The sequence below is a fragment of the Rhincodon typus genome, unplaced genomic scaffold (genome assembly GCF_021869965.1).
Source record: "Rhincodon typus isolate 14 unplaced genomic scaffold, sRhiTyp1.1 hic_rhity00002863, whole genome shotgun sequence".
In the NCBI taxonomy this organism is placed as follows: Eukaryota; Metazoa; Chordata; class Chondrichthyes; order Orectolobiformes; family Rhincodontidae; genus Rhincodon; species Rhincodon typus.
In genome coordinates, this window is record NW_025968501.1 from 12,367 (window position 1) to 24,484 (window position 12,118).

Genomic DNA, 12,118 nt, shown 5'->3' on the forward strand with positions numbered 1-12,118 from the left:
CCATATAAATAATTAGACTACAAAAAGTCATCTTATGTAAATATCTCAATTTAAAGTACTTCCCACTCCTTGTAAGGAATCAGTGTATTATCTCTGAAGACACTTCAGTCATCTTCTCTCGTGAGCTGTGCAGCTTAAAACTGATGTTCTAAATTAGTAGTATTGTTTTTAAACTTTATTTTTCACAGCATTGGTGTTTTAAATCCTTAGAATATCTATGTTCTCGTCTTGCAAATAAATATCACATTTTTCCTTTTCATCTCGCTTCCACAGTCAAATTCTACAAGAATCCGCTGAGCAGACTAACAACTGGTTAGCAAAGGCATCATTCTTATTTTTCACCTCAGTGTTTTACACTCGTCTTGACTTCTAAAGATTTTCTGACTCTGCCTCCACTGTTTGAACTGAGAAAGGTGCTTTCTTTGTTTCCTTTGCAGCACAATAAAGTGGTTTATCAACAAATGTAAGTACTGAACATGCATTTACCTTAAGACGTGGCATTTGTGCAGAATGGATGCCAGCCGCTGGACTCCTTCACACTGAATATAGCATTGCTGTAGCGTGAGCTCTTTTACTGAATCACAGAACCCAACGACATGAGAGAGGACCGCACAGTCAATAGGGGTCAGTCGCAATTCATCAAAGTCGAGTACATCCACAGACCCCACTGTGGCCTGAGCCAGTGTTTTATTCTGAGACTCAAATAAATAGTGCAACACCCTCAGGAGGCTTCTTTTCCCAGTGAGAGTCGTTACTCTTCCAGCCAATCTGACAAGGGTATCCTTCATCCACTCAATCACTCCACGGGTTGTCTGATGAAAGAACGGACCCAGAAAACTCTCCAGGGGCTGCGCTGCCTGCGGGGAGGAGAGACCAGCAACAAAACGGAGAAATATTTCAAATCTCCCATCATCCTTGCTGTGGGCTTCACAGAGAAGATTCAGGATATTCTTAGGATGTGCAATCAGGAATTGTGCGAGGGCAGCTACAAACTCTTGGATGGTCAGATGTGGGAATGTGTAAACCACACTGCGGACAGAACTGTCTCTCTCCAAAAGTTCCATCATGAACCCAGACAGGAACTGGGAGGTTCGCAAGTTGTATTGGACCAGATGTCCATTTCTAAACACAATCCTCCTCTCACAGACTCCTGCGAACGCCATCTCACCAAGCTTCAGAAACACGTTGCGTGGGTCTTCAATCTCTCGGCCATGATTTTTCAGAATGTTGTAAATATAGTAGGAATAGAGCTGGGTGATGGTCTTGGGAACTTGCTGCTGTCTCCTGTCTTTTTGTGTGAAGAACGGACCCAGCGACAGCCCAAGGATCCAGCAGTACGAAGGGTTGTAGCACATAGTGTACAGGATGTCGTTCTCCTCCACGTGTTTGAAAACAGCTGCTGCCACTGTCTGATCCTGAAAAAACCTGTTGAAATATTCCTTCCGTTCGTCACCAACAAATCCCAGGATTTCAGCCCAGACGCTGATCTCAGCCTTTTCCAATAAATGGAATGCAGTGGGACGGCTGGTCACTAACACTGAACATCCTGGGAGCAGCTTGTGCTGAATTAAGCTGTACACAATGTCAGACACTTCACACCAGCATTCAGGATCAGTGTACATGGACTGAGGCTCTGCATTTCTCCGACTGTCAGAAAAATCAATATTGTCTTTGAATTCATTCAAACCATCAAATATAAACAGCAAACCCTCTGGGTTCTTCCACAGCTCTCCCAGAACATTCCCAAAGTAAGGATACTGATCCAGTATCATATTCTCAGGTTTACTCGACTGTTAATAGAGTTTAAATCCCGGAAATTAAAATTGAAAACAAATTGAAATTCTGGGGATATTTTCCCAGTGGCCCAGTCATAAACAATCTTTTGTACCATTGTCGTTTTTCCAATCCCTGGGACTCCGCTCACTGCTGCAGAGCTACCAGAGTTAGACTTTCTGTGAGAAAAGCTGCTGTGGAACAGTTGATCACTTTGGATTTTTTCCAGTTCATGACGGAGATGTTTCTCTCTCCACTCTTCGTGGTCTCGGCCTCTTGCCAGCAGTTCATTTTCTACGAGTGTCCGTTCTCGAACAGTAGAAATGACCGTTAGCTCAATGTATCGATCAAGCAGCTGGAAAACCTTCACTTTCTCCTTTATTAGGACAGTGTTCACTCTCAGTGTTTCAGTTTGCACCCGGAGCGTCTCCTTGTGTTTCTGCTGTACACCTTCAATTAGAACAGATGGAAAGCGGTTCTCAATGTTACTTATATTAACGTCAAAGTAAAATAAAAATGTCTCAATTTGCTTACATTAGACAGTGAAATGTTGCATTTAGTGCACAGATTCAGTATAGGTTTGTGTAGAAATTCAAACTCAGTTCATGAAAACGTCACTTGAAATTGAAGAACGGTTGAGAAAAATGATACAAATTCTTTTAGTTTTGGTAATTACTGAACATGGAGATTTCTACAAAGGTGATAATTTCCCTCCAATGGTTAATACATGATTAGATTTTTTTTTAAATTACACCACATTACAGCAACGTTATGTTTCCACATAATCAAAGTGAAAGAGATAGGGTTCAAAAAATGCTAACAGAAGTGGAAGGTTATCATTATCAAGGAAGACTGAATAGAACATAAAACATAGAACATCGAACAGTACAGCACAGTACAGGTGCTTCGGCCCATGATGTTGTGCCGAACTTTTACCCTCAACCTAAGGTCTATCTAACCTCCACCGCTACCTTATACTATCATCCATATGCCTATCTAATAGCCACTTAAATGCCCCTAATGAGGCTGACTCCACTACCCTCTCTGGCAATGCATTCCACGCCGCTCTGAGTAAAGAACCTACCTCTGACATCTCCCCTATATCTACCTGCACTCACTTTAAAACTATGCCCCCTCGTAATAGCTACCTCCACCCTGGGAAAAAGTCTCTGGCTGTCCACTCTATCTATACCTCTGATCATTTTGTACACCTCGGACTCATCTGACTCCAGGAGAGATAAGGGCGAGGTTCACATAATAAAGGTATTTCATATCATGAATATGATTGATGGACAGAGTAGATGCAATGTGGAGGTGAGCAGAGGTTTTCATTTAAAAATAAAGATGGTCGCTAACCAACCCAGAAAGTAATACAGATGAAACATCTTTACCCTACGCAGATTTAGAATGTGGACCTTACTTTGAAAGGAATCGCTCAGATGAATACATGGATGAAAGCTGGCTAAACAAACAGAAGGCTTACAGCAACACAGGGTAGAGAGGATATGCGAAAACATTTGAGCTGAATGGCCAGCTTCCATGGCACAGACCTAATGTCAACTTCGGGAGGCAATGACCTAGTGGTATTATCGCTGGACCGTTCATCCAGCAATTCAGCTGAAGTACTGGGGACCTGGGTTCAAGTCCCACCATGGCAGTTATGAATTCAATAAAGAACATGGAATTAAGACTAATGGCAACCATGAATCCATTCTCAATTGTTGGGGGGAGAAAAAAAACTCATCCAGTTCACGAGAGTCACAGAGATGTACAGCACAGAAATAGACCCTTTGGTCTGACTTGTCCATGCTGACCAAATATACTAAATTAATCTGGCCCCTTTTGCTTACATCTGGGCCCATATCCCTCTTAACTCTTCCTATTCATATATACATCTGACAGGGTTAGATCACATGGAATAGGGAAGGAAATTTGTTATCCTTACCTTGTCTGGTCTGCATGTGACTGCAGACCCACAGCAATGTGGTTGACTCTTAACTACCCTCAGGCATCAGCAATAAATGCTGGCCTGGCTAGAGACGCCCACATCCCATGAGTAAATTTGAAAATAGTTATTTTTGCAAAATCACTGGTTAGCTTGTAAGTAACAAGACTAAGCCTTGAAGCCTCAAGGAAGTCTGGCAGAAATTCAGCCTTGAACTTTCCAAATTTATCGAAAGGACATAATCAAATATGCCTGACTCAAAGCGTTGTTATCTTCAAATGCCAAGAGTGGACAGGGTTCCACATGCTATCGGGATCCTCTGTCTAAAATTCATACATAACAATGATCAGCAGGTTCCTTTGATGACATAATTCGACTCCCACACATTTACAGGAGAAACTGTATGAATTCTAAGTTGAATCTACGCAAAATAGTTGAGATTTGAAGGATGATCCAATAAATTAGAATTGTGTTTCCCAGCTTCTGAACTTTTGATTATCAGATTATAAAACTCCAAATAAATGGCTAAAGTCATCCATTCTCTTTTACAGAATTGAAATAAAATGGTTTGTTAATTACCTTTCAGATGACTGGGTGTTTCGGATAAACTTCGGACAATATCCATATAATGAATTGGATTACTACCTGTGCAGATTATTTAGATTTCATTAATTCAGATCTGTGTAATACTACAGCGAAATATGAAATGCTCCAATCTGAAATTAAATAGTGTGAGACTTTACTGTACCACGTTCTTGTATTTCTTTCAGTATTTTATCCAACTTTGGTAACCTATGGCGCATTTTTACAAAGGATTCCCACATCACTCTTTGGGCCTGAGAGCCTTTCTCCATCACCAGGCTTAGGAGAAGTTTGGAAATGTCCGCTCGGTTTCCCCTTCTCGCAAGCTCGACGATTGCCTGTAAAGAATAATCATTAATAGTGGAGTGAAACATAAACACTGTGAATGAGAAGGAAAGGATCTCCTTAGAAATGGGATTCCCCAGTTGTTCTGAGCCTGGAAAACAGTCACTGCACCATATCCTGATCCCGAGTGAATATGGATGAGTCAATGATAAACATCTTCTGGAAAGATGGGATCCGAAATAGGCTATTTCGCCCTTGAAGCATGGTCTGTCCATGAACTGTGCCTCAGGACAGCAAGCACTTACTGGGCCAACTATTGATCCATTCTGATCAGGAGCAAAACAGTGAAGTACAGAAGTCACCCATTCAGCCCCTCGAGCTTAACCTGTTCATCATTCAAAATTATGGCTCAGGATAATGAGCTTTTTTTTTCTGGAAAACACTTTGCTTGTTGGCCTCGTACCTTGTGCAAAGGCATACAGCCATTGCATAGGAGGACAATTATTTCAGCTCCAAACCCATCACTGTATCAGTTTCTTAGAATTGTGCCCTGGGACCCACTGTTTTCAACCACGTTGCAGTAAGCCCTGGATTGGGTTGACGAGTGGGAAGTAATGGTCACAGCACAGAGTTGTCAACAGATCACTTTCTGCAATAACGGACAACATTACCGTCTTCCTTTCTCACTCCACAGCACGACTACCTCTGGTTTACCCTCTGCCACACTGAACCTGATCCAAGCTCAGCGACCACTGATCAGGTGAAGGTAGGGAGATATGAGAAAGTGCACAAATTCTGAGGGGACACAGATTTCCAGCGGTGCAAGATTTTAAAGTTGCTAAGAAAATGTCTATCCGGATCTGCACGTGCTTGTTCTATAGTTTGTGGAGCTCAATATCATTCTCCCTGTGTTACTTGACTCGCGATGGAAGTGCACATTTGTTGTGGGTCCTCTGTCTCTGCACGTGCCCATTCGTGTGCGAAATGGGATGAATGGGAACAGTCAGTTCAGATGTCAAAACTGAATTGCAATTTAAACTGAGAGCAAGGCCTGTTTAAAAAGTTAATTTTGCAAAATCACTGGTTAGCTTGTAAGAAACAAGACTAAGCCTTGAAGCCTCAAGGAAGCCTGGCAGAAAAGGGGTGGCATGGTAGCTCAGTGGTTAGCACTGCTGCCTCACAGCTCAAGAGGCCTGGGTTCACTTCCCCCTCAGGTGACTGCCTGTGTGAGGTTTGCACATTCTTCCTGTGTCTGCATGGGTTTTCCTCCCACAGTCCAAAGTTGTGCAGGCTAGGTGGATTGGCCATGCTAAATTGCCTGTTGTGTTCAGGGATGTGTGGATTAGGTGTTATAGCTGTCGGTGGGATACTCTGAGGGTCAGTGTGGATTTGTTGGGCTGAAGGGCCTGTTTCCACACTGTAGGGATGGTATGAAATTCAACTTTGAACTTTTTAAACACACCAGCATGCATCAGAGAAAATAGGCCAAAAATTTAAAAATGAAACAAAAAGATCAGTTTAAGTGGAAGTAAATGAAAACATATAAATATTGGAAAATCTGTCCTATTTTCTACTGTAAAATGTTGAAGATCTTGTTGAAGCTGTGAAAGCCGACTTGTTCTTATGACATATGTAACAGATTTAGGAGACACTCGTGACTTCTTGTTTGTGGTCCTGAAAGCACTGAACTGCTGGTGCTTTTCTCACTGCATGTCCGTGTTTGTTGTAAATGAACTGATGACTGTGATTCATTAATATCTCCAATATTATTACAGCGTGAGACTGTCAGGATGTTGGAACACACTACTTTGGTCTTTTTCTTCATTCAGTATTTCCTTTGTTGTTATTCTGTAAATGTTGGGATTTATATCTATATTTGGAACTCATTCTATGTTCCCCCGACTTACCGAATGTTCTTTTCCACTGAAAATCTTCTGATATGTTAACAATGAGCTGACGCCATCCACCCCTTCTACAACTGCCTGTTCAATTCTGTCCCAGTAGAATTTCGTCAGTTGGAATAGCTGGTAGCTCTGACACTCTGTCAAGAATTTAGTGATTGTGGAGTCTGGATCTGTAAGCGCAAATAAAAATAAAACATATTATCACATTTCTAATCAGTTGGCTGTAATCCCTTTTATACTGACTAACTTAATATATGTGTAAACCGCATTATCAAGCACAGTCTTCAAACCTGTACAATCTACCTGTCCCAATTCTTCAAAATTAACCATATTTGTCAAACATTACTTACCTTTATCTCACCTGTAACAGCCTCCTCTGATCACCTCGTACATTGCTAAATTTCACTGATTTGACCTTAAAATATAAATTCCTGAGCTTCCTCACACAGCATTCTCTTTGTCCAAACAGTCATCCCTGAATACCTTTCAAAACGCATCAAGAAATATGATGTCTCCTTGTAACTTGTCCACACATTTTTTTTAAAAAACAAAACTCTCCTTTCATTCAGAAAGATCAACTTTGTTGGACCTTTAAAACGTCTGCCGCACATCACAATGATTTATACCTTGGCCATAAATTCTAACAGTGGACTGCAGAGAGACACAACTAGACTAAACTCGTGTGGAGACAGTGAAAGTGTTGAAACAAAGAAAATGCAGATTTCCGGTCTCTGAGCCTGGCTGCTAACAGGTCAGACATCTCAAAGTACATCTTTCTGACAGAGATGCTGAAAACAACTCTCCATCTCCAAGCATGTGGTCAATGGATTTGACTAGATGGGGGCAGAAACTCCTACTGAAACCAGAATACCTCATCATTGAGCACCCCCTGCTCACCCGCTTCCCCCCGACCCAACTCCACCATTATCCTTTGATAACCAACATCAGGGAAATTCACCACAGCTCGTTCAAAACTAAACCACTGTTTGTGGACAGAAGGTGAAGAAAATAAAGGGATTCAATTGGTCTCTATTCCTTGTCCATCACACGTTCCCATCTTCTAGCTGTCTCCACAGTTTGTATTGAAATATAACAACTGAACTCTCACTCAGTGTTTACCAACAGTGAAATTCTGTCATAATTTTTCACTCTGCTGAAATAGTGATAATTAGAGTCTGTTCCAATGAATCCCATGGAGATCTAAACACTGTCTTACAGCTAATATATCACACCATCTGGAAGACCAACTAAAAAAGGTAGATGGGAATGTCATTGAGATATGTTCCCCTCCAATTCATACACCTTCCAGACTTATGCAAATATTATCTTGCCTTCAGCGCAGGGTCAAAATCACGGAACTTCCTACCAAACCAACAGTTTCATCTCCAATTGCTTTATGAACTGCCTGATCTATACTAAGACCTGGATACTTCAAAACCTCCAATCACATTGGCTGACACTCTGCCAACTGATTCAAAGTCATTGCTGGTGGTGGATTGGTCCAGTTCATGGAGTGATCATACTGTCACTGGGCCCAAGCTAAAATGCTGGGACACAGCAGCTGGTGGCATCTAAGTTCAATTCATGAGTTGGGGAGCTGGAATTTAAAACCGAGACCAGAAACTATCACTCGCTGTTGTAAAAACCCATCTCATCCACTCATGCCTGAGGAAAGCCAAGACTTCTTTAACCAGTCTGGCCTGCATGTGACTCCACACCGACAGTCATGTGGTCAAATTGGAAACGCCCACTGAATTGGCCAAGCAAGTCACTCAGTTTGAGGACAATTAGAGATGGACAATGGTGCCAACATCCCATGAAAGATTTATAAAAATCCAAGCTGACCTTTCCCTTACGTCTGAACTTACTTCAGTTACACAAGAACACTTCCCTCCTGCTCAAGGCCTTAACCATGCATTGACCTGCCTTATATTCCCTTCCTCAAACACACCAGTGCAAAATGGTCCAGAATTCATCAACACCGAAGCCTTGTCTATTACATCTTGTGCTCAATTAGTATATTCCTTCTATAAACACAATGTTCTTTCCTTTGGTACAAGAGGGGTGACTTACCCTTCATGACATGGTCACAGCTCATGTCTCTCTAAGACTCCTTCTAATCTCCTGCATATAGAATTTCCAACTAGTTTCCTTTTCCTTGTTCCTTGGTCCTTCTCGCCGATGTCTCACTCAGGGTGGCCTCCTTGACGTCTCACTGTTGTTCAGGAAGAATCACTATCTCTATCCACCTTCCAGTCCCCATACCAGTTACCAGTTGGACAGTTCCAGTACTCAGGAGCTCCCTCTGCCTGTCACTGTGATAGTCCTTGATACAGTCACAGAGTCATACAGGGCAGAAAAGTCCCTTGGTCCCATCGAGTCTATACCAACACAACTACCACTAAGGGTGCGTTAATCCCAATTTCCTGCAATTGTCCCATATCCCTGAATGTTATGATATTTCAAGCGCTCATCCAAATTTTTTTTAAAGGTTGTACCTTCCCAGTCAGTGCATTCGAGATTGCCACCACCCTCTGAGTGAAAACGTCCTTTTCTCAAATTCCGTTCGAACCTCCTTCCCCTTATCCTAAAACTACAACACCTTGTGATTGACCCCCTCAACCAAGAGGAACAGCTGCTCTCTATTCACCCTGTCCATGCCCCTCATAAACTTATACACTTCAATCATGCCCCCCCCCACTGCCTCAGTCTTTGCTGCTCTAAAGAAAATAATCCAAGCCTATCCAGACTCTCATAGCTCAGTTGCTCAACCTCAGGCAATATCCTGGTGAACCTCTACACCCTCTCGAGTGCTATCTCATCCTTCCTTTAGTGAGGGAACCAGAACAGCACACATTATTTCAGCTGTGCCCTAACTAACGCCCTGTATAACTCCACCATTAACTCCCTGCTCTTATACTCTATGCCACAACTGATGAAAGCAAGTGTCCTATATGCCTTTTTAACCATCGTTGGTTAACCAACTCCTCTGCTGACTTCAGAGATCTGTCAATAATTACCCCAAGATCCCTCTGTTCCTCTAAGCTATCCAGGGTCCTGCCATTCATTAAATACTCCCTCATCTTGTTTCTTCCAAAGTGCATCACCTCGCACTTATCAGGGATAAATCCTCTGCCCATCTGACCGACCCATGCATCTCTTCCTGCAACCTACAACTACCTTCTTTGCTACTAACCACTCTACTAATCTTGGTGTCGTCTGAAAATTTGCTTAATATTTCGCCCCCACACTTTCATCTAAATCATTTATGTATACAATACACAATAAGAGTCCCAGTACTGAACCTTGTGGTACACCGCCAGACACCAGCCTCCAGCCACTTAAACAGCTTCCTACCACTACCCTTTGTGTCCTATCGCTGAGCGAGTTTCTGATCCATCTCGACAAGTTTCCCTCAATTCCATGTCGTTGAACCTTCTCAATCAGTCTCCCATGTGGGACCTTGTCAAAAGTTTTGCTAAAATCCATAGAATCTGCATCAACTGAACTTCCCTCATCCACACACAATCACATTTTCCAAAAATTCTAACAGATTTGTTAGGCACGACCTCCCTCTGTCAAAGCCATGCTGACCATCCCAAGTTAATCTATGCCTTTCCAAGTGGATATTAATTCTCTCCTTCAGAGTTTTCTCCAATAGTTTCCTACCACTGACACGAGACTCAACAGTCTTTCATTTCCTGGTTTATTTCTACCACCCTTCTTGAGAAGTGAAACCGCATTAGCTGTCCACCAGTCCTCTGGCACATCCCCTGTGGCCAGAGAGGATTTAAAAATTTGTTTCAGAGCCCCTGCAATTTTCTACCTCGCCTCCAACAGCAGCCTGGGATGCAATTCATCCTTTGTCTGTCTTCAAGCTCGACAGAGCCTTCCTTGGTCAAACGGTGCAAGTTCCTCACAGCCCCTTTTCTTGAATTCTGGAACTATGTTCTCCTTTTCCAGAGTGAAGGCCAAAGCTGGTTCCACACTTCCCTCTTTCTACACTGCCCATCTTGTTCCCTCTTCCTATCTGAGCTGCAGATTCTTGTGTGCGTTCAGGGGCCTGTTTCAAGACAAAAATGATATGTTACAGCAGCTTGTGAACCCACCTGTGTCCATTGTAACACTTTGTGGGAAGTTGGATCTTCTTCCCTGTTTAATCCTTCAGCAATGCTGGTGACAGGTGTTCCCTGATTCTGTGAGAAATATATATTCAGAAGGAGGGGTAGAAAGAGAATATTGCAGTGAGGCGAACATTGCTTGTTAAACAGAACAACATTCCCTTATTTCCCCTATCAGTAAATCATTGAAACTTACGCGGAACACTGCAGATCGTTTTTGTTTTGTATTCATTTACAGAATGTGGGCATCATTGGCTAGACCAGCATTTATTGCCCATCCCTAACTATCCTGATAACAGTTAAGATTTAACCACATTGCTGTGGGCCTGCAGTCATGTGTAGACCAGACCAGGTGAGGATAGCAGTTCCATTCCCTGAAGGACATCAAAGAACCAGATTGGTCTTTCTGGTATTTTTTTTTTCACACAGAGGGTGGTTCATGTGTGGAATGAAGTTCCTGAGGAGGTGGTGCATGTGGGTACAGTTACAACATTTAAAAGACATTATAAGTACATGAATAGGAAAGGTTTGGAGGGATATGGGCCAGGAGCAGGCAGGTGGGACCAGTTTAGTTTGGGATTATGTTCGGCATGGATTAGTTCGACCAAAGGGTCTGTTTCTATACTGTATGACTCTATAAACAATAACGTTTCAAGGTCATCATTCAGACTCTTAATTCCAGATTTATATTGAATTGCCACCGCGAGTTTCAAACCCAGATACCCAAGACATAATCTGGGGGATCTGGATTAACAGTCTAGCGATAATGCCACGAGGCCATCACTTCCTCATCTGTGACATTGACAACTGCCTTGTGAAATCCTGTCAGTCCCACTGGTCTCCACAACCCAATTCCAGATAGGCTCCCATCAGCCCAGACTCGAGACTGAGTGTTCACTGGCACGCAGTGCAAGGTAAAGCCAGACTTATTCCTGACACATAATATTCCACAGGGAATTCCAGAGGCACTGCAATGTGGGAGACTGTTAACTGGCTCTGAAGTGGCTGAACACAACACTCAGTCACATAAAACAACTATTCTAGAGTAATTAAAAACAAAAAATTGGATGGATCACTAAACATTGACTTGGACCCCAGAGATAATGATAAACTGCCCAGTCAACCCTGCATGGACCTCTACTCAAATCTAGGAACTAGCAAGTGGAGACAAAGTCCTGTCTTCACTTTGGGGACATCTCCAATGTGCACTACCACGATGCTAAGCAGGTCGGACCCAAAATAGATCCAGCAACTGAAACCTAGACAAACCAGAAGGCTTGCTGTAGGCCATCAGCACAGAGGAACTGCACACAACTATAGTCTATCATGTCACGAGCTGACAGATCTCACCACTCAGCTGTGGGACCAGCAGTCATTGAAGGAAGAGATCAGGAGAGCAGGTCAGGAGACAACAAGATGTCGTGAGAAATGAGATACAAGGCTGGTGAATACAAACCATTAAACTCCATATCAAACAATAGCACAGGCTGCATAACAAACACACTAAA

The 12,118-nt window shown here is 42.6% G+C and overlaps 2 protein-coding genes across 2 annotated transcripts in view; one reads left to right on the forward strand and one right to left on the reverse strand.

The window, feature by feature from the left end:
- Window positions 1-373, forward strand: part of LOC109932843 (NACHT, LRR and PYD domains-containing protein 3-like) — an 11,853-nt gene extending 11,480 nt beyond the window's left edge. Inside the window, 1 exon segment of the mRNA XM_048593433.1 lies at window positions 274-373. Within this exon segment, the coding sequence (XP_048449390.1) occupies window positions 274-373 (100 nt within the window).
- On the reverse strand, window positions 229-10,686 carry LOC125481622 (NACHT, LRR and PYD domains-containing protein 3-like). Its single transcript, XM_048593434.1, is given in 6 exon segments — window positions 229-1,777; window positions 1,780-2,223; window positions 4,298-4,363; window positions 4,467-4,638; window positions 6,493-6,659; window positions 10,599-10,686. Coding segments are annotated over 6 exon segments (2,154 nt in total). The 5' UTR covers window positions 10,609-10,686; the 3' UTR covers window positions 229-482.
- Between the last annotated feature and the right edge of the window lie 1,432 nt (window positions 10,687-12,118).